At 51.3% G+C, this 22,073-nt stretch overlaps 1 protein-coding gene across 1 annotated transcript in view; it reads left to right on the top strand.

Annotated features, from left to right (window-relative positions):
- Positions 1 to 22,073, top strand: part of SIL1 (SIL1 nucleotide exchange factor) — a gene marked incomplete at both ends in the record, with an annotated part of 41,955 nt that overhangs the window by 3,502 nt on the left and 16,380 nt on the right. Inside the window, 2 exons of the mRNA XM_010152672.1 lie at positions 798 to 989; positions 5,685 to 5,806. Of these exons, the coding sequence (XP_010150974.1) occupies positions 798 to 989; positions 5,685 to 5,806 (314 nt within the window). The remainder of the gene's footprint in view (positions 1 to 797; positions 990 to 5,684; positions 5,807 to 22,073) is intronic.

Here is a 22,073-nt window from a genome sequence, read left to right on the forward strand (position 1 = left end):
TGAGAGAGTTGATCCCTGCCAGCTCTGGGGCTCTCTTAGATCCCTGGCAGAGCCTCTTGCTTCTCGCTGCGTGCCTTTCCGCAGCTCTCTTGGCTCATTGCAGCCCGTGGGGTGCTGTCTGTATCTCCTGGCCAAGCCCCATGGCACGGCACTTCAGCTGCCGCATCTTCCTGCTGGTCCTCCAGCTTTGCCTTCTGACAGCTCCTGTCCGCGACCGGAGGTGCGTGCGTGTCCCTGCAACATAAAGCCATCCTGAAACGTGTTAAGGATTGGGATGACGAAGGCATCTTCGTACGCATCAAGGATCAACTTGATGTCACGGGCATGGAGTCACTGGGCAGTTCCGGCTGGACGGAACCTCCACCTGCCTCCAGCCCCGTCTCCAGCTCCAAGCAGAGTCTGCTGTGAGACCAGGGAGGCTCCTCAGGGCTTTTTGCAGTCAGGTCTTGAGAACATCCACTCGGAGGCAAACGGAGAACAGCAGTTCTGCCTGCCTCTGGGCTCGCCGTTGTTTGGGAGGACACGTAGGACATAGAAATGGTGTAGAAAGCCCTAGGTACAGGCTAGGGAAGTGCTTGCTGGTACCCAAGGTGGGTATCTTACAGGTAACTGGGTTCCTGGGCTTCTGAGAAGGACCCTCCAACGCTGCCCCTGCATCTCTGATGCACAGCAGTAAATCTGTTTGCATAGGCAGCCAGGTTCCCCTTGTAAATCTGGGGCTGGGGTTTCTTTCTGCGTCTTTCTTTGCTCTCTTTATCACCTGCCTTCATATCTGGTTTCCTCCTCCTGCTTTCAAGGCCCACGAGGAAGAGGTGAGGAAGAAGTTCCGGCCCATAGATCAGCTGAAGGAGGAGTTTGAAAAGCTGAACGTGAAGATGGAAACAGACTATGAAATTATGGTTAAATTGATCAGCAAATTCAACAGCTCTGCCTCCACGCTGGATGAAAAAGTAGCGGCGCTTTATGATCTTGAATATTATGTTCACCAGGTAACAAAAATGTATTAGTAACTACCATGTAAAAACCAGGGAATACGTTGTCATAACTGTAGCTTTATTTTTCTTATCTGTATCAGGTAATACAAATTGCTTAATTATCATAATCCTGGGACAATAACAGACAGCAGAGGGCTACTGCAGTCTTACTTTATACCCACCTTTGAATAAATCATCGCTTGTGCCAGCAGCGAGCAGTTTCCCAGGGTTTAGAGTTGCCTGATTTGTTGTCTGTTCTCAGGCTTTTTTCCCTACCCTCTCTTTTGCTTCTTTTATACGTTTAATGTTACAAAATGGGGTTTTATTTGCCATTTTTGGGTAAGTAGAGTGGTGGCTACTAAGAAAATAATTTTTTCTCGCTCCTTCCATGGAAAGCCTCTGTGGTTGCAAGTAGGTGCCCTTACATCAGTTCACAGAGAATGTCTCCATACCAGGGAAGACGACAGCCACCCAAAAACCTGTATTTTGTCTCGGTGTGAGTGAGAAGTGGCAGGTGGAGCCTCTCTCACAGCTGGGCTGGTGGCGACAACGACCAGTGGCTCAGGCAAATGGCAAGTTGCTGAGCACTAGCTGAGCTGTGCTCGTCAGCTCCGTGCTTGGGTGACTGTATTGCCCAAAATCTCGCTTCCTCAGGCTTATGCTCAGGCTTTTTCCCTGTCTCTGATATCTCTGCTTTCATTTTTACCTCCCATCGGTTGCCAGCCCTGGGCACACTCCTCTCCTCCCTCATGCCTTCCCACGCTGCAGTGGCCTGGGTGGGTGTCTGGGCATTGATGCTGTGTTCTGCCTTGTGGGAAAGGACTGGGCCTCTCCTCCCTAGCAACTGGGAGAGGCTGGAGCGGACTGGGAGTGTTTCCAGTGTCGCTCTCAGTGACTTTATAATTTCAGAGGGTGAATGGGACGACTCTTGGGAGATGCCAGCACAAGACCTTTCGCTGCAACAGCACTTCTTAAAGCCAAACGTGGTATTTTGGGGGAAGGTGGTGAAGGAGCATGCTGCTGAGAGAGGGAGTCTGTGCACCAGATAATGGAATTGTTATTTCCAGGGCTCTTTGTCTTGAATTTCCACACTAATTCTGTGTCATACGCATGCAGAGACTTCCTTGCTGTTTGTTCTCAATGCTTTTGTCTCACTGATGGCATCTGTCTGACTCAGAGTGTGAACAATGGGCGCCCAAAGAGCCTCATATTTATACTCAGGGCTAATTCTGTCTGGTTCAGGGTGCCAGAGCGTCAGGCCAGCATGCTAAAAAGCAACCCCCAAACACCCTGGATGCTTTGGATTCCAGCATAATAGTCTGGACTATTCCAGCACAAAATCCTGCCCACTTGCAGCACAGGATGGGGCAAACAGTTTCAGAAAGGCGAGAGGAGCAGGGAAGTGATCCCCGCTCCTTGTGCGGGGACTGGAGCATCAAAGAGAGCCACATCCAGCATCAAAGGGGTCAGGAGGGGGGAATGGCAGGGAGGCTGGTGGGGAGCACAGAGGCCTCCTTTGTGCATCGATCACAACGTTGCTCTGTGCCCGCGCTGTCAGGGCAGATGGCTGGGCAGCACCTTCTCAGCAGGCAGGAAACTGATAAGAAATATGACTTGTCTCTAAGCCAGCGTGGCTTTTCCTCCTCTTTCTTCTTCCAGCCAGTTGAATGCATCCAGAGCATTATCTCTGCTTGGGACTGACTTTAGCGGTGCTGGCTTAATGTAATTACTGAACAGCAGCCAAATACACTTGTGCCGCATAACCCTGGAAGGGCTGAACTTGTCCGGAGTGCTCTGCGGCGAGCCGCAGCCATACCGCCGGAGGACGGGGATCCTTGCAGGTGTGGGTGGCCCAGGCCAGCGTGCACCCACGGGTGGGACCAGTGATGGCTCTGCTGCTCCCCCAGCCGCCATCTGAATGGTAACGTGCCGCAGCTTTTGATGATAGTTTAGCTCCCGGCATCCTGCTGCTGCCTCTGGGGCACAAAATGTCCTGTCAAGAGGAAAATGCCATGCCCTGCAGGTTTTGCAAGCAAAGGATGCTCTCTGCTCCACGACATGGTCATGAGCATCCCGTAGCGCTGGGATGGAAGCAGCGTGTGCCTCTGGGCTTGCTGGAGGGAGCGGAGAGGAAGCCATGGCCGGTGCCGAGCCCGGGGAGACGCTCTCTCCTGCTCTTGAAGAGTCAGCCCAAGGGCTCTGTGTTTGCTTAGCTCTTGGTTGCCAGCTCTGGTTTGCTTCTCGTCAGCCAGGATTTGAGTTGGCACGTTTGGGAGCCCTTCTTGGAGAAAGAGCAGGAAGGTTTGGCTTGCTAGGTTATCTGTAACACATAAAAACCAAATGCAAATGTGAGAGGCCAGCGCATAACTCATTTATAAACAGAATGCACGGTGCTTGCACAGCAGTGTGTGGAGCCAAGGCCTGTTCTTATGCGTCGCAGGCTCTTTCTCTCAATTATTTACTCTCCTTATCTTTCTCTCTCCCCTCCTCTGCCATACTACACCATTTCTCACTGCTCATTTCCTCTGTTGCGTACGGTTGACACGCTGCTTTCCTTGCTCTCGTTTTCTAACATTTTCTCTCTCGCCTTTTCTCCCTGTTTTCTTTCTCCTCTGATTCAAAGCCTCTCCCTGAATAACTGCTGTCGTATTTGCTCTTCTCCCGTCCCTCTCCTCGCCCACCTTGCCTGTGTACTTTACCCAAGAGCTCTTTTGATCTTTGGCTTTCTTCTGTGCAGATTTCGGTGGACTGAAGTGAGGCATGAGCTGCCGCCTCACAGCATCCTCCGCTCCCCAGGGGGGTTAATACCTTCAAGTTGTTGAGTTCGGGAGCTTTGTTGGTTTTCAGATGGTGAGAGAAGGAGCTCTCACAACAGATTCCAGTGAAAAAAAGTAAATACATCTTGAAAATAAGCTTTACAGCACAATTTGTATTCTGCAGTCGAGGCGTCGCGCTGACGCTGACCTGAAGGACTCTGGTGCCGATGAGGTTACAGCAGTGGTTGGTTTTACCATGACTGGTGCTGGATGTAAACTTCTGCCCGTCTGTGCATTCGCTCTTCAGCAGAAGTCAACGTCCAGTTCCGGCGTGGAAACAGCCTCGGAGTTTTTACAGAGGCTGAGCAATAAAAGGACCCATTGGTAGCTGAAATTGGGTTGCTGCATAGATTTCTTTGTCTACGAAGATGGGCCTGCAGTAAAGTAAGAGGTCTGGCAGGTCCAGTTTATAGGGACAGTTAAAAGAATAGGATCTGAAAGGATACAAAGGCTACTGCAAATCCTGAATCAGCCCCAGCAGACCTGCAGAGATCAGCTTTCTATCGCTGGCTTTGCAGAATAGAAATACACACCAAGTGGTGGGTATTGTCCTGCTGGGGAGGAGATGAGCTGTAGCTCCCCAGGGCCTGCTTTGGTAAGGACATACCTGTAGGACATTAGGTAGCTTCTTCAGGCTCTTGGGTACCTAAAATATCTGACTTACGGCCAGTTTTGGTGAAGGAGGACGGCTGAGATAAAAATACAGCTGAGCATGAAGCCGCTGCCGATCAAAGAGCGTTCAGGCTGGAGCCCGGCGCCCGAGTCCAGCACATCCTGCAGGCCTTGCGGTGTTTGTCTCTCCCACCCCATCGGTGGGGTCTGCTTGCTGAAGCTGGGGAGGTCGGTTTGCCTGGCTGGTAACTCGTTTTTATGCTTTATTTCCATCTGACAACATGTGCTGTTGTCTCCCTGTCTTTCGGGGAGGAAGAATGTTGAAATTGTTCTGCACCCGCAGTTCTAAGCGTTCGTCAGAGTCCCTTTAAATCTGCAAAAAAAGCGCCTTGGAAACCAAACTGCAGTGGTTTGACTTAGGACTGAGTTTTGTACTTGAAGCACTTTGCTCTGCTTCTCTAAATCCTGTGAGCCACATGGAGCCCTTTTCCAGTCTCCTTCCCGAGAACAGATCCCCACTGCGATTTGTGCCTGGTTAGCCCCAGGTCTGGTTAAAGTCCGAGACGGATGAATCCCCACTAACGTTTAAGCTTTTCCCTGCTGGCAGTTAGTCCAATATTGTCTGGTTTAGAGAAATCATTGCTGGGGCTGCCCCGAGGGGAAGCTCCTGGCTGACCCTTCCGAGCAGCGACTGCCTTTTTCTTTTCATCGTTGTCGGTGCTCATGAAAAGCACCCAGAAACCGCCTCCGCTGTCAGCAGAGGGGATGCTGCCTGCACACCGTTGCTACTGACAGGCTCTTAAACGTTCCTGACTCCTGGTGCTACAATCAGAGCCTCAATTAATTAACTGCATTTGCAAAACGTACAATTCCCTGGGTTCCCAGTAAAGGCCTGCTCAGACGAGAGAGTAAAGAACTGGGGCTTTTTCAACATCAGATTTACTGGATTTTTGACATCGTCAGAATTACCGAAATAGGTGTCGAGAGTAGTTTTGATGGCTAATTGAAGGATTTTGAGTTTTCAGCCATGCCTTCTGCATGTAGTGACAGCCAGCTGTCAGTAGACTGTGCCTCTGCAGCCACGGCACCGACTGCTGGCAGGTCTCGTGCCCAGTCCGAGCCGCCGTCGTTCCCGCTCGGTTTTTAATTGCTTTTAAAACTCAGCAGTGGTTGGACTGGGAGGGGGGAGATGCTGTGCTTTCTGAAGTGGCGCGTTTCCCAAGAGTTGGTGAGTGAGATCTGGTTGGGGGTTCTGTGCTGATGAGGACCTGCTCTCTCCCAGGTGGACAATGCCAAGGACTTCCTCTCCATGGGCGGGCTCCAGCTTGTGATCGACGGGCTGAACAGCACCGAGGCCGCGCTGAAGGAACACGCTGCCTTCGTCCTGGGAGCCGCGCTGTCCGGGTGAGCTCTGTCCCACCCTGCTGGGAGGGCCAAAACCTCGGGAGACCAGATGGGCTCTCTGCTTCTCTTCATCTCTCTTGATTTCTTACTACTAGCAGGAGTGGAAAGCTGCTCTCATCCTGCAACACAGCAGACTGTCCTCTCCCTGCCTAGCCCTCTCCTTACAGCACCACTACCCCGACCTTCTCAGTGCGTCTTCATCCTGCTCATAGACTTAGCCAGAAGTAATTCGGTGTGGAAGCTATGATTGTTTCTTGGTTTCCCTGGGCTCCTTGTTTTTACAAGTCCAAGGGGCATAATTCTGCCTCCCCTCCTCTGCCCTTGGCAGCCCTCTCTGGGGGAAGAGCCGGAGGGTGGCGTGGTTACAAACACCCCAGGGAGTGGGGGGGTGTTTTCACCTTTCTCCTCAGCCGCTTTAGGATGGCGAGAAGCTGGTTTCAGAAATTCAGCAACTCCCATGGTCTTTGGAGGGGGTTTTAGCCCCATGGACATGTGCCTCTGGCACCAAAGGGGTGACGATTAGACAGGGGGTTAGGAACGGGGTCAGCAGGCGGAACCTAGAGCAGACTGGTCTGAAGGATGTTAGGGGGTCAGGAAGGCGGCCGTTGCCCGAAGGAGCCCAGGTGGCCTCCTGCTAGAGCGTGGCGTGTAGTGCTGCAGGTCTGCAGCGTGGGCTCTGTGGGTTGTGTCGGTAACCTTTTTGGTTTTGGGGCTTTGTGGTTTGTTGGTAGGTGCAGAGGCTTTAGAAATGCATCGGATGGACCCAAACCTCAAGGTCAGAAGTGCAGAGTGAGGACTGAAAGTCAGGAGTGCTATATCTGCATATTTCTATGCCTAAAAATACAGTCACCTTCTCCACTGTTATAAATTATTTATCACTTAGGCTGTAGGCTAATATATAGTCTACACATCTGCATTTCTTTTGCAGTCTCGTATACGATGCGGTTGCTTTTCAGCCTGTGTGAAGTAGCATGGCCTCGTGGACAGCCGCGGGTACCCAGACTTACACCAGGAAGGGATCCAGGTTAATAACAGGGCTTGACTTCCTGCTCACAGTGAGATACACCATCACAGCAGAAACACAGACCTGCTCTTCGTGTTCTGGCCTACCTTCGTGTTTGAAACTGTGTTGCAGTTGTATCCTTAGGTTCTTTAATAGCATGTAGACTCTTAATTATGTTTCATAAAGAGAAAATCACGCAGAGGCTCTGGAAACATTTGCAGGTAACTTGTGAAACATCAGGGGCTATTAAATCACTTCTTTCTTGATTTAGCTAACGTGACATGAGCCAGACTCAAGAAATTCGTTGCCTCATGATAGGAGCGTGTAGCAGTGGCCATTCAGCTGGTGCTTTTGTATAGCATTCCTCACTTAATTGCAAATGCCTTTCTTTGGACAGCAAAAATCTCTTTTCTAATATGACAATATTAAAATACCGCTTTGGAAACTCTCAGACCTTTTATCTTTAAAGGACATTCTGACAGATGGTAATTTTGAGTGGTTTGGATGATGTATTGTCTGAGAGCTCAGTTCCAAAATGTGAGGGATATTATGCCTGGGTTTTGGGTTTGCTTTTTTCTCCCCTTGCTGTGCTTAGGCTTTCTCAATAGACACCTACATGCCAACTTGTCTGCTTTGTGCTATCTGCTTAATTTGTTTGTTCATACATTTTCCCAGCTTACTCTGTGCTCCGTTTAAACTGCCGGGGGCATTTCAAGTACTTCACGCTAAGCGTTTTCTGAAGCCTTGTGTTTTTCTGTGGGTGGTTGTTTATTTCCTTTGCTCGTGGTTTTTCCTAGGGGCCTCGCTTGGGTGGTTGGACTTTCCAGTGAATGCCCAGAGGTGCGGCAGCTCACTGGGCTGTGGGGGCATGATCTGATCCCTACTTGTGTGCCTGGGGCTGCTTTCAGATCCTGTTGTTGGATGCTGAGCCACGCCTGGGCAAGAGGCCATGGTCTGCTGCTCACCAAACGCGTCTGCGGCCACCTCCCAGGTCTCTTCAGCCAGGTTGGCTCTGGCCGGACGTTTCTAAGCAGGCAAACCTTCGGGCATGATCAGGGCATGATCACTGCAGCTCCTCAGCCTGGGAGGTCATTAACTCCTGGCGTAGCTGAGCCTGGAAGAGGGAGTTTGGCGTTGTCTGTAGCCAAGTTGTTTATGCTGGAGAAAGCCACTGGTCACCGAGCAGCCTCAGGCGTGCTGGGATCACACCCAGAGCTTTGCAACTCTTAGAGATGCCCAGGCCTTCTCCAGTGTTGCGTTGTCCTTAACTCTGACCAGGTAGCGAAGCAGGTAGGGGACGGAGCAACCAGCTGCATCACCCAGGACCTGCCTGCACGCGGCATGGCTGGGGCCTAGCTCGGAGGTCCGGCTGTGCTGAAAACCGCTTTGGGATCAAAGGGTTTTCACCTTCAGCCAGCAGGCCGAGTGGCTGGCCAAGATGTTGGATCAGCAGTGGCAGGAGGAGAAGGCACAGCGAGGGCAGCTCAGGATTTCTCCCTCCTGGTATCGCTCCTATGTATTTGGCTTAAACTGAAAAGCAGCCTCAGCATTGCAGCGTTCAGCCCTCAGGGCAAGGGGTCCCAGGTCTAGCTGCCAGGGTGCTGCCTGCACGGATGCTGCCCTCCCCATCTGCGAGCCTCTGCCCTGGAAGCGGGTGACCTGATATGGAAGAAATCAGTATTTCATCCCTTGTTTCTCTTACATGCCCTTCGTTTTAGGCATTGGGGTTTTAATCGCCGAGTCTGTGACCAAATCAAACATCGTTCCATCTGGTAGAGTTTTCTGAGCGGCGCCCTTATTGCAACTCTACAACCTCAGCACAGTCTTACTGTGTCTGAACCTTTAACAAAATGTTTTCCATTCAGCAGTTTACCAAAGTAAACTTCATTTTAACAATCCTCAAGTGCTCTGATTGCAAATAAAAGTTAAATGCACTAACAAAAATAATTGCTAGGCATGTGGGATTGTACATTTAGGTATCCATAATTCACTAACAGTATATGCCAATACACAACATTATCTGGATTTTCAGTGATTGCATTAGCATAAAAGCATGTTAGCATTTATCTGGTGGTACTAACATTTAAATATATATAAGTATGAAATATTAAGATACAGCATTTTGAAGGCAAGTAAAACTACTGTCTGTAAAATGTTCTTGCATATTTTTGAAGGTATGCTCTAGTATCTTTGGATGACAATCAGCATTCGCACCATTGGGTCCAAACATTGCAAAAATGTCAATGTTTTATGCAAAGAGGAGCTATATTAAGCGAAAAAAAAGACTGCTGATGAGCGAAGTGTCTTCTGCTGTCCTCTAAGCTATTTACAGGCAGCGTCTTCCTTTGTTCGTAGCGCAGTCAGGCCTCTGCGCAATTGGTATCTAGATGTTTCACAAGACTGGAAATGTTAGCCAGAAAGGATTATGCTTGTGATTAAAACCTCAATTTTTAGAAACTTTACCTCCAGGAAACATTTTTCCACACCGATAATTTCAACATTTTAATATTTTGTAATAAAAGGATTTTTGTAATCCCCTTAGAAGAGGAATAATAATTTATGTGAATGCATTCTTGAAGCCTTATCCCAACTGCTCCCTCTGTGCTTAGGGGTGAGTTAGAGGTGAGAGTGGGGAGAAGCTAAGCCGTGGGACCTTCGAGGCAGAGAGAGCAGTTTGTATTTCATGGGGAGAGGGCAGAAAGCGCCGGAGGTAAGGTTTCGGCATGGCCAAAGTGGGGAGCGAGGAGGAAAAGTCGCTCGTGCAGCTGTACTGAGAGATTTGTGGTGGTTTGGCCAGTCCTTAAGCACCCACGTGCTGTTCAAACTGGGTAGCTGGGGACAGGTTTTCAAACTGGTGGCCCGAACTTGCATATGTTGTGTGTCCCAGCAGGACGCAGGGAGGGCCCCAGCACAGCCTCTTCCAACGAGCCCAGTGCTACTGGGGTCTCGCTGTTCCCTCTTTGGGCCCTGAGGGATAAAACAGGTGTTACAGGCCTGGGTAAAGACTCGTGAGTAAACTCATCGCAGGTAGTAACTCAAACATCAGCTTGGAGCAGCGCTCAAGAGTTTCCTAGAGGTGGCTGGTGGCAGGTTATTGCTTGTCCTACCTGTTTCCCGTGAGGTTAAACCCCTTAAACTATGACAGGTGTGCACCCGGAACGTCCCGATCGGCATTCTGCACCCAGCTCTGCACCTGGTTCGGAGGTTGCACTGTTTTGGCAAAGCAGAGGGAGGCATAAAGCATGCGTCTGCTTTTCAAGAGAAGCTGAAAGAGCCCGGCATGGCGGGCTCCGCTGCCTCCTTCTGCAGTGCTGTGCGGGGCTGTCCGAGCAGGGCTCAGCATCCTGACGTCTGGCTGCTCTCCGTTCTGCTTCCTCCTCTTTGCTCTGGGAGGAGGGACGGGTGAAGGCTGTCTCCCCATCCCTGCTCTGTCCGTCAGCACTTCAGTGCTGTCCATTCTCCTAGGGTGCCCGACTCCCATGTTTTGGCACCAGCTTCGTTGGGATGTCTTTGTGGAGAGGGAAGAGCTTCCGCCAGATTTAACGGGTTTGAATTAAGTCCAGCTTGGCAGTGAAACGGGTTGACGCTTGCTGCTGTTAAATAACATTAAGGCCTAAGCGATAAACCCAGGAAAAGTAAAATTAAAGACCTTGCTTCAGTGCTGTCTTGTAAGGACATAAGAATTTCTGTGCAGAGAAATAAATCTAGTTAGCTTAACAAGCACTGTCCCTACCCATTTATTTCAAATCCATCTTCATGTTCATCCCTTCCTCCTCCAGCTTCTTTTTTCATCCTGCAGTCTTTGCCCATCTCTCTATCCATTTTCACTGGTTTTTTCAGTGGCCCTGTTGCCAGCGCCGTGTGTTTGCCACCTCCCAGTTGCAGTAATTCCAGCTCGACTCCCTGTCTGCTTGTGATTTCTTGCTTTGTAGATTGTCTCTTCTATTTTTATGTGAACTCCTGACTTGTGTGGAGTTATCAGCCTCACTGCACTTAATTTCAAATTAATTTGATTGGGTCACCTCAAAATTTTTTTTTTCTGTAACAATAATGAACTCAACCTATTTAGCCTTTCCCCATTATGAATAACCTTAACAAAAACTGCAGTGCGGTACAGAACTGTGTTTCATCATTATGGTTAATTACACAGAAGAATAAATCCCTAAACATTTTTCAGCATCTGAAATCTAACAAGAAAGCGTAATTAACAATTAAATAGTAAACTGCCATCCTGGTGCTCTCAGGAAGACAGAGAGAGCAGACCCCATGAGAAAAATCTAGAATCCAAGGTTTGCTCCTGGTTTTGTTTGGATAAGTGCTTGGGTAATTTAACTGCTGGGGAGATGCTGGTGGCTGGGCACTGGCAAGGTGCAGCAGTGGAGGGTCGGCTGCTCACCCCATGTGTTTTCCCCAGCTGCCTCCAACTGCTAAGAGAGCAGGGTGGACATCTTGGGCTCACCCTGGGGGACTGGTTTGAGGCTGAGGATGATGTCGCTTCTGTAAAGTGTGGGAATTCTGGAGTGAGTTTCCCCGTCTCGAGGGCTGGCTTGGGCTGGTGTGCGAGCGAGGAGGACAAAGAGGTTAAGCAGTGAGGATGATTGCTGGGACTGGGGCGTTTGGCCTCACATCGTACTTCAGCAGCAAGTTAACCTGCACAGTTTTCCCCCCGAGCACTGAGTACTGCTACATTTTATGGGCTGTCACAGGACTCAGCCTCCACAGCGCAGGCACCCTCTTCCTCACGTGTCCTTCGCAGGGAGGTGAGCACTCCTGGGGCGTGCAGGCTCTCGCCGCTCTCCTGCTGCTTGCTGTTGTCAGACCGGGGTGAGGTGGCCTGCCCTGAAAACACAGCCCTGCGGAAGAGCCGGGGCTGCCCAGGGACGTGGCAGGGGTCAGGAGCGCTGGGAAGCCGCTCCGGCAGTGCTCGGCAGCAGCCTCTCTTTGACCGGGAGGCTGGTGACACAACCTGCAGGAAAAACTCATCGCAGCCCGGTCATGCATTATATAAACCACATTGTTTCTGTCTCTTTTCATTTAGTAAACGCTCTCCGCTAAAGCATTTGAGTTATTGCAATGGTTTCCATTTGAAATACGCATTTGGACTCGTTACTTAATCACTTTCTGCAAAATAAACATCCCAAACTTGCTGTTTCTCAGTGTAGAACTGGTTTCATCGCTGGGCGCAACATGTATTCCTCTCTCTCTTCAGCTACTGTTTATTCATCATCCACGTTCTCTGTTTATCCTTTTTACTACAGCCTCTGCACTCGGCTAATGGCTTCACGAGCTTCAAAGATTTTCCTACCTAACCACCTACATTATTTTCTTGACCCGCCGTGACTTTCCGATGTCGCGTGTTCTCCCCGTTCCCTCCGAGTAATAGGTGCAAAACGCTCCACAAAGAAGAGGCATCTGTGGCTGCTCTTTAATCAGGGCGTACAGGAGGCTGTAGCAGCCCGTTAATGTGTTTCCGAAGGGAGGCTGAAAAAACGCCTTGAATAGAACAAAGCAGCGAAGAATGGGAGGAAGAGGAACAATGAGAGCAAGAAATGCAGGATCCAGCCTCAATTGCGTACCTGCTCCCAGCAGGGTTTGGGGTGGACAGGACTGACCCAGCGATTACGATTATGGCTATTGTCTGAGCTTGTATAGGAGGATCCAGATCCCATCTCTTCCTTTGTAGGTCCTGCTGCGTGCACCCTCCTACCCCTTTCCTGATTGCAGCTTTTGTTGGATTTAATTGCTGGCAGGCTGTACGCAGCGAGCATGCAAAGGCAGATCCAGCCAGGTCTGCGGTGGGAATGGTGGTGGCACAATCTGGCTTTCTAGAGGTCCTGGGGGCTGCCCTTAGCTCTCGTAGGCTGTCATCTGGATTTGGCCATGTTTACTCACCGCCCCGCTCTTCTGCCCCTGCTCTTCCCCTGTGCCAAGGGGAGGAAGGCAGAGCTGCTGGACCCAGAGCTTGCGCAGGAGGCAGAGTAACATAATCCAGCGGTCGCAGGCAGCTGAGACTGGCCCTTGCCTGTCCTGAGTGAAGTCGGATTAAGTCCCAGCAAGTGCCCTTGTTCTCAGGTTGGCATCTTCCGGCCTACCTTGTTCTCCTGACACGGTGTCTTGATAGGTTTTTTCCTCATCTGTGTATTTGTGTGCGTTGAGGTTCATTGAAACTGCTGCTTATTCATCCGTGAAGACAGTTCCTCAAGTCTTCCACCAGATTGCTGCCCACCTCAGCCCCTCCAAGGCTTTCCAGGTGTTCGGATGGGGTGATGTTCTGCGCAGAGACAAAACAACAGCTTGCAGGAAATTATCTCTTTCTCAGGAAGCTCATCATCGCTGTTGACTACTGGCTCTTCCCTCAGGAGCTGACATTCTGTGTCTTCTTGTGAGCTGGATTTTGATCTCTCTATTTTAGATGATCCTATTTCTGCTTAACAGGAGATGTCCATCACAGCCCTCATTGCTGCCTGGCACGTTTTGGGAAGACAGACCTCTGATCTCTGCCAGTCTGGGCAGCAGTCTGTGGCCACGAGGCATCCTTGGGGAGCTGGACCAGCAGGCAGCCCCCTGCCCGCGAGGCAGCTTGGAGTTATCCCGCGAGTTAGAGAAACGCTACCGCAGCCGCTTCCCACCGAGTTTTAGCCCCTTGACGCCACTCTGTGAGGCCCTGAATAGATTTGAAAACTAATTTGCTGCTCAGAGCATCAATAGATGTACGTCACTTGTCCTTTCTGCTGCATTTAATGAGTTTCCAAGGTACTGCAGCCAGTTCCAGAAGGCAACCATCAAAGGATCGCAGCTTCGCTTCCATCAGAAGAGTCTAGCTGTCCCTCCAGCACACTTCAGTTCTCAGAGATTCTCTCTGGTTTTGTCTCTTAAGAATTTAACGTGGAGTGCATCGTATGATTTCTTGCAACCATCCTTTCCAGACTGTCTCTCCTATTTTTTTCCTAAATGCCCTGAAAGTAGCGGATGGGAAAGAGAAGGGACTTTTCTAGCAGTCAGATGGTGTTAGCTGGAGCCCAGGTGACATGTGGTCATGGTAAATGTCCTGTCACACTGCTGCTCTCCCTGTTTGTGACTCTCAGTTATTCTCCCCTGCTGTACAGCTGTACCTGTTCCCCTCTGTTAACCCTCCTGGAGCTGACCCATGCTTTGAGCATCCCTGCCTGCACCCGTCTGGGCTGTCACCCCAGCGGGACCGCATCGCTGCGTGGGCAAGGAGCGAGTGAATGCATTGGTGCTGCTGGCTCGACTGCCAGCCAGTGGCGGCTGTTGCGAGGGACAGGTAGTTAATCCTTAAGCTCCATCTGCCAAGATCAATAATTAGGGCTGTTGCTTTGAATAAAGCACCAGGTCGACATAGGAATTGCCTTATTGGAGCAGACATGCAGGCCTGGAAAGCCCCTGTGGCTGGATTTTGCAGTCGTGGGAACAAAAAACCTGGGGTGGCAACACTACAGTAACATGGAAATGAGGTTTCTCTAAGCCTTAAGCAATTAAAACCTGCCATACGTGATGAAGTGTGAGCGCTCGTGGGTTTTTATCTTTCTGTCCGTGTAGCGGAGAAGGTTGAAAGGGGTTTCTGGAGTCCTGTCCGTGCTTGGTGCAGCAGGGTGCCAGCACCCCTTTGGTCAGTGGCTGTAGGTGTCAGCATTTCTCATCTCCCTCTGCATGTTCCTCACCTCCCTTTGGAGGCAGATTGTGTTACATTTCCATACATGCTTCCATACGTGTGCGCTGGCAGCCCAGAAAGCCAACCGTATCCTGGGCTGTATCCAGCGCAGTGTGGCCAGCAGGTCGAGGGAGGGGATTCTGCCCCTGTACTCTGCTCTGCTGAGACCCCACCTGGAGTGCTGCATCCAGCTGTGGAGCCCTCAGCATCAGAAGGATATTGACCACTTGGAGCGAGTCCAGAGGAGGCCACGGAGATGCTCCGAGGGCTGGAGCCCCTCTGCCATGGGGACAGGCTGAGAGAGTTGGGGGTGTTCAGCCTGGAGAAGAGAAGGCGCCGGGGAGACCTTATAGCACCTTCCAGTGCCTGAAGGGGCTACAAGGAAGCTGGGGGGGACTTTTTACAAGGGCCTGTAGTGACAGGACAAGGGGTAACGGGGTTAAATGGAAAGTGGGGAGGGTTAGATTAGATATCAGGAAGTTCTTCATGAAGAGGGTGGGGAGGCACTGGGAGAGGTTGCCCAGAGAAGCTGTGGATGCCCCATCCCTGGAAGTGTCCAAGGCCAGGCTGGATGAGGCTTGGAGCACCCTGGTCTAGTGGAAGGTGTCCCTGCCCATGGCAGGGGGGTTGGAACTGGATGGGCTTTAAGGTCCCTTCCAACTCAAACCATTCTATGATTCTATGATTCTATGCTCTGTCATTCTGTTCCATAATGTATGATTTTAGTGTGTTTGCATGTCTTGCAATGAGCAGGAATTCACCTGAGTTGTTTTCCAAATTAATACCCCGCTGCTTTTACTTAACAAGACTTTTTTCCAAGCTGTGAATGCTAGCAACTCTCAAATGCTTTTCAAAAAATGCATTTTCTTTTTGGGCACTTCATATTGAAATCTGTCTTAATTTCAGTTCAGCTAGTGTGTGAAAACACACGGTGAGGCATTATTAGTCCCTGAAGGAATAAAGACAGATGGAGCCCAGAATGGAATTGGCTTTGTGATTAATTGAAACCTTGAGGAGTGGAATGGAGTCAGGGCTCGGTCCTACCCCGTCAGCGCCTGGAGGTCGGTTCAGCCGCGTGCGTCTCCCCGAGCACGGGCTGAGGAGCTCAGTGGGGAAGCGCAGATGGTCCCCGGTAGAGTCTGCCCTGGGCTGGCCCTTGCGGGTGGGACCTGTTGCTGGAGGAGGGCACGGGGTGGAGCGGTGTGCGGGTCGGGGTGGCGGGGCGAAGGGTGTATCGGGGCCCTTGGCGTGGGATGACGTGCTTTAGTAATGAGCTGCTATTTCTGGCCTCGAGCTTCCCACAGCTGTGCACGATGGCTCTGTGTGACTGCTGCTGTGGAGAGCAGAGCGGGGAGGAGCGGAATGTTTTGAGGCATGCTCCAGAAAACTTGGGAATGGGAATACGGAGGTGTGGAAGTGGCTGGGGTTGGGGGCAGCGAGTTCAGGCTCTGCTCTGGGCTCCTGCTCCATGTGTGACCTGAGCAGTTCCCTCGGGGACTGTGGGTTCACGTCCTTGTCCGTGAGACATGGAGGGTGGACCTGCCCCTCGAAAGGGATCTGGAGGGATACCGGGTGGCGTTATCTGCCTTGGCTTTGGCATGAGGAGAGGTTTCTGGAGTCTGTAGCCACAAACCTCTACAGCTTTTCTAACATACCTGCTGGGGAGGAGAAAGAAAAGGTGTTGCAGAAAGGAGATCTCTCCGTCCTGTTTTGGGAGCGAGTCCTCCCCCCACAGACCAGCCCCGTGGCTCAGACCATGACTGTGCTTGCGTGGGCGGCAGGTTCTGAGCAGCTACAGGGCTGGGGAGGGGCAGCAAGTGAGGGCAGAGTTGCTCTGTGAAGGCAAAGCCAGGTCCGTATGGAGCTACGTCAGCACATCTGCCTGGAGGGGGTACGAAGGGGATGGTTAAGTGCAGTGGTGGCAGTCCCAGGAGATGGCCCAGTTTCCCACCCCAAGGCTCGGTGGTGCCTCCTTCTTAAGCTGAACGAGGCAGAGGGGTCTGAAATCATGTAAAGAGGATTTGGTGTAGAAAGTTGATGTTGCCTCTGGAGATTGTGGTTTAAGGTACGCGCAGTGGCCCTGCATCCCATCCCGCAGTGCAGTAGCAGCACTTCTGAGTGAGGACCGTGACGCAGACCCTGCTAATTGTCCTAACGAGTGGGAGGGCTGCTCAAACGAGCTGATACTGCAGGTCAGTGGGGAGCTGAGCAAACACATGAAGCATCGTGCCCGGCACCTCACAAAACATCCATTGCTCACTCATTCCGACAAGTGCAAGTTGATTTTTACGATCCCTGACACCCCTAGCATGGCGGCAAATTCGCCGAGGTGTATTCTCTAAAGGGAGGAAGGCGTGAGCTCTTCCTGCAGGACCTGGCCAGGGAATCTGAGAGTTCTGTAAGGCTGCTGTGGATTTTCTTTTCTTTCCCTTGGGACTCTGGGGATTGCAGATCAGCGGATTGTGGATTAGTGGATCAGGAATTAGAAATGCATTTTTCATTCTTACGTTACACACTAATGAACTGACAAATTTAATTTCTTTAAATCCAGCTATTTCAGCTAGAATAAGTGAAGTCATCTTCCGTCCCTTTTGGTAACGCGGGAAAGGCTGAATCGCGGTCTCTCTGGGCGTCACATCATCCAAATGCAGTTCTTTGTCTTTAGCATGTGACTGTTATGAAAGTAGAGGCTATTTGCAAGAAAGAGCTCATCATCCGTAGGCGGTCGGTGCGGTGGTGTGCTCGGACTGCTGTGTGGGGGCTGCAGCTCTCCGCTGGCCACCTATCGCCTTTTGTACAAGGAGGTGAGCTGGAGCCAGGGGAGCAGGCATCTCAGGGCTGGTGGCTCCAGTTTTGGTCCCCGAGCCAGCTCAGGTGTGGTAACCAGTTGCTACTGGGCAGACACCCTTTTAAAACCCAGCGCTAGGGCCCTGCGAGTGTCCCCCTGGGACAGCGCAGCCCGTGTGCTCGGCTCCAGGTGGGAGATGTGCTTGGCTTGCTTCTAACACATTTTTCCTGGCCCTCAGCTCGTCCCTGTGAAGGACGCTGATGTCTTCCTCACACTTTTGGATCCTTCTGTGGAGAGGGTACGGGTGCCTTGGGCAGCCCCCTCTTCTCTAACGGGCTGGGATTTGGGAAGCGCTGGGGCTGGTGGATGCACAGGCTGCGGTGGGCTCCACGTGCCGCTCCTTCAGCTGCACTGTTCTTCAGGTCTTGCGGTATGTGCCTCCCTACCCAAAACCTGTGCCAAGGATAACACAGAGCAGAAAAAGGCATTTATGTCGTTAAAAGCCTAACGGACTGCGCTGTGGGACCCGATCTGCAGGGGGAAACCAGCTCCATCATTACCCAGTCACTCTTCAGAGCTTTAAATGATAGCTAAACAAAACGGCCTTGGCTTTCTGGAGCAGGCTTTATTCATTCACTTTGTGATGCTGAAAGTGGGTCTGGAATGCAGCCGCCTCTCAACGTGCCCTGCCGGCACCCCCGGCAGAGCGGTGGGCTGGTGCCTGCCGGGAGAGCCGCTCGTGCCTGCCGGGATGGGCACAGCCCGTGCCTTGCAGGAGGAGAGCGCTGGGACATCGCTTGCTCCCCTTGACTGATGAACGGGTTTTGGACTGTGCCCATAATATCTTGATTAACAATTAACATGATGGAACTGGAAAGTACATCTCATTTCTCCCCCTGAACCCGACGGGTGAAGATAGATGTTTCCTGGTTGATTGCTGTGCCTTGTTATAGCCTATTTATGATTGATTGAAAAGCAGAGGCTTTGTATGAAGAGAGACCTTTAATCTCCTGGCAGAGCCAAGTGTGTTTCCCTTCAGGAAGCATTCCTTCTCTTCTGCTTATGTCTCACCCCCACTTTAGACCTGAACCTGGCAGGGACCAGAAAGAAGGCAGGATCAAAGCAAAAATAATTGGGATCACTGGCTTCTGTGGGCAGTCTGAACCTGTTATTCCTACTTACTAACTAGTTATTCCTAAATAACTCTTGCAAGAGACAATTCAGCAGTTGCAGCATCTTCTTGATGAAAAGCACTCAAATGTAATAACCATGGCAACCGTTGCTGAGGGCCGGCACAACGAGGGATGGAGATGTGCACTCTAAAGGACAATGGACCCAACTGCACTCACAAAGGACATGGGAAAGCACCAAGGCGGTGGTGGGCCCTGGTGGGGACCCAGCCTTACGTGATGTGCTGGGATGCAGGGTGGCCCTGTGCACCCAGTAACGAGTCACACTTCATTGGTGGTGGCCGTCTTCCCCTCTAGATGACAGGGGAGCTCGTAACCTGAAAGCCGAGGGGGAATCACGGGGACACTCCATTGAGAGGGAGAGACCAAGGAAGGAAACTCAGGCGAGACACCACCACTGATCCCGAAGTTTCCCAGGTTTGGCTGCTCTGGGAAAGACTGTCTGTTGGTCTTTACCCGGCTGGACACTGACTGCAGACAGGTATCCAATAAATACCCGACGGGTCTGATTTTGGAGCTGCTTCTTTGTGAGCTGTCTCTCAGACCACCTTTGAAGGTCTTGAGAGGCAACAGGAGCTATGTCACGTTGCAGGTGGAGGAGCTGGTAGGAAACGGGGCATTTTGACTGGAGTTGGCCTTTGGTGTGCGGCAAGGGGGAGTGCAGGAAGCCACTGAGCCAGCGGCGCCTGGACTGAGCCTGGAGAGTTTGCTGCGAGGGTCCTTCATCCCTGGCTCATGCTGTCCCCTTGTCCGGGGGTTTTCTGAGAGCTCAGTGTTAGGACAACCCTGGGAAGGCCTCTCCGAACGCTCTGGTTGGGAGCACGTTGGGTTATGAGATCGGGGCCTCTCAAATACCTTTGTGGAGATCGCGTTATTTTTATCAGGCAGTGTTCTCTCTCTGTTGTCTTACTTAATTGCACATTTTATAACCCCGAAAAGGGAGAGAAGGAAACTCTAGTGTTCACCAGAAGAGGAGTCTGCTGGAAGGCTTTTTTACAGATTTCTGAGATTATACAGATTTTTACAGATTTCCGAGAAGGAGGCAGTAAATACTCCACCTCTGCTTAATAATAATAATAGGCAGGCTAAGTGTCTCTAAAAATACAAAATAACGTGGGTCTCTTTGGAATAGTCAACATCCTTATCAGCTCGCTGCCATCTCTGCAAACAAGTTTCGCTAGAGATTCTGGGCATGGTTTTCAATGGCTCGGAGCAGCTGTAGCTTCTTCTTTGACTTCAGTGAAAAGTCTGAGTGGTTGGCACGGCGGCAAACCAAGCCTCTTCCTTTCTGCCTCAAATTGGGTCTTGATTCTAAGTGAGATGAATTTTCTCCTCCTGATAATTCTGTGCATCTGAAGTGATTACAGCTCCGCGTGAGTGCTCTTTTAGGAGATTTGAATGCAGCGTTTTCTTCCGTCTTAAAAAGGTTCCTTCAAGCCTTATGATTCTGGAAAGGGGGGGAAAAAATAAATCCTGGTGGAAACCGTCACATCTTCCCATGCAGATTACAGTTTAAACCTGTTATTTTTATAAAACATGGGGGCTAAATCGGAAAACTTCTGCTCGGGCGAGCGGGTTTTGGCTGGTGGCGACGTGCCGCTAAATCCTTATCTGGTGATGGAGAGGCAGAGCCAGCGAGTGGTATTATTTGGAGTTCTTAGAGAGTGAGCTTTAATGTTTGCTTAACTCCACTAAAAATAGACGCCACCCTCTTTTCCTAATAGGCGGCATTTGGCACACTTGATTCATTTCCTCTCCCAAACTGAGTTCCTTCATGAATATTCATCTCTACTCCCCAGGAATCTGCCTGCCCTCAGAAGTTGTACTCGCGGCCACAGCGCTGCGACAATGCGAGTCAACCTTTCAAAGCTCACCCAATACCTGGCCTGATCCTGCAAAATGCTGCGATATCAACAGCCCCCACTGGTTTCTGCCTTCTCTGCGAGCCGTGACTGCTCGTTATCCCTCTCGATGAGACCCTTAACGAGTCTCCCGTTCCTGTTGTCATAGCAGCGCCGCATTGCCCGGTATGGCGAAGTCTCTGTCACTGTTAATTGTGAGATGGGAGGATCGGTTTGGCAGTTTTTCTAGTGGGGATTAGGCCAAAAGGTCCCTTCTGAACTGTGATGGATGCGGTTTCCTTCAGAAGATTCTAATACTTGGTAGTTAGGGAGAATTTCTGAAGAGGGAAGCTTTACATAGCAAAGGGAGGGACGGCAGTCCTTACAGAGCGCTCCCCATTCATGCTCAGCCACCGCTCAGCGCAGGAGAAAGCCAATCAGAAGTGCCAAAGGAGACTATAAAGTGATTGATTCGTGGTTAAGGAACTCAGCCAGTGCCTCAGACCTTCGAACCTTGGAGGTCCATAACCTCTCAAAGGTCCCTGCTACTGTCATGCTCCAACTTGCTGCTGGAGTGGGAGAAATTTAGGAAGCCCTGTGGAAGCAAAGGGCTGCCGTGATGCTGGAGGAACCTGGCAGAGCTGCTGCGCTACAGACCCTGAAGCCAGCCGGGTGAATGAGGAGGTGTGTGTGGAAGGGGATCTGTAGGATCTTGCAGTAGGTGTTTCACTCAGCAGGGACCGAGGAGACTGGTGCGTTGGTTTGTAGGGCACTGGGATGAGTGCCGTGCCAGTGGCATGGTGACATGCCCCTTTGCCATGTGAAGGGGTGCTGGTAGTCACTCACTCCTGTGCAGTGCCTCCCAGCCCATCAGGGGGTCTGCTCCCTGGCAGTCACTCCCTCCTCACTCCCTTGGCTTGCTGCGTTCACACGGCAGCTAATCACAACCGTACTAATCGTGAGAGCAGTGCGGGCCTACACCGGAGAGTGTCTCGGCAGGGTGTTGGCTGCTGGGCTTGTGGGCCGCCCAGTGGGCCGGCTTCCGTTGCCAGTGGGGTCTTTGCCACCAAGGAAGACCATGCTGATTTTCAGCAATGGGCTAGAGGAGTTTTACAGGGGTTGCTTTGGTGTTGTGGGTGAGAAACGTGCACAGCAGACAGAGCGAGTTCCTCGCACCTCTCGCCCTGCACGTCCCCGAGCGGCTGCGTGGCCCTGTTGCGGTGAGACGTAGCTGCGGCTGGTCGAAGAGGGCGGAGAGGCAGCATGCTGTTTGCAGCTCAACCCAAGGGGTGATTTATCAGCGAGGATGCCATCATTAGCTGGTAGGACCCATCCAAGACACTGGGTCAGCATCTCTGCTCCCACACGGAGTAGCACCTCGTGGTTGCTTGCCCAGAAGCAGTAGGGCCAGTGGCTGTATGTCATCCCCAGAGGTGACAGCTCATCCGCAGGCTTGCTGCTGGCTCAGCACCCAGGCAGGGAGGCAGGGCTGTCTGTGAACCATGCACTGTTTCCCACGTGCTGAGGGACGGGGATCAGCTGTGCTTGTTCCCAGAGCCCCACTCTCTGAATACGCAGGGCAGACTTGTCCTCCGTGCCTGGCACTGGGTTTATTCCAGAATTCTGAAATGTAGCCAGAGTAATCTGTGTCCTAGCTGTGGGCATGAGTGGTGGTTTTACAGAATGGAAAAAGAAAAAAAATCCTTACTCCCTCAGTCTCTCCCCCAGAATGAAAAACTCGACTGGCCAAGCCCTGGAAATGAGTTGTTTTTT

Source organism: Eurypyga helias, unplaced genomic scaffold (genome assembly GCF_000690775.1).
Source record: "Eurypyga helias isolate BGI_N326 unplaced genomic scaffold, ASM69077v1 scaffold7535, whole genome shotgun sequence".
NCBI lineage: Eukaryota > Metazoa > Chordata > Aves > Eurypygiformes > Eurypygidae > Eurypyga > Eurypyga helias.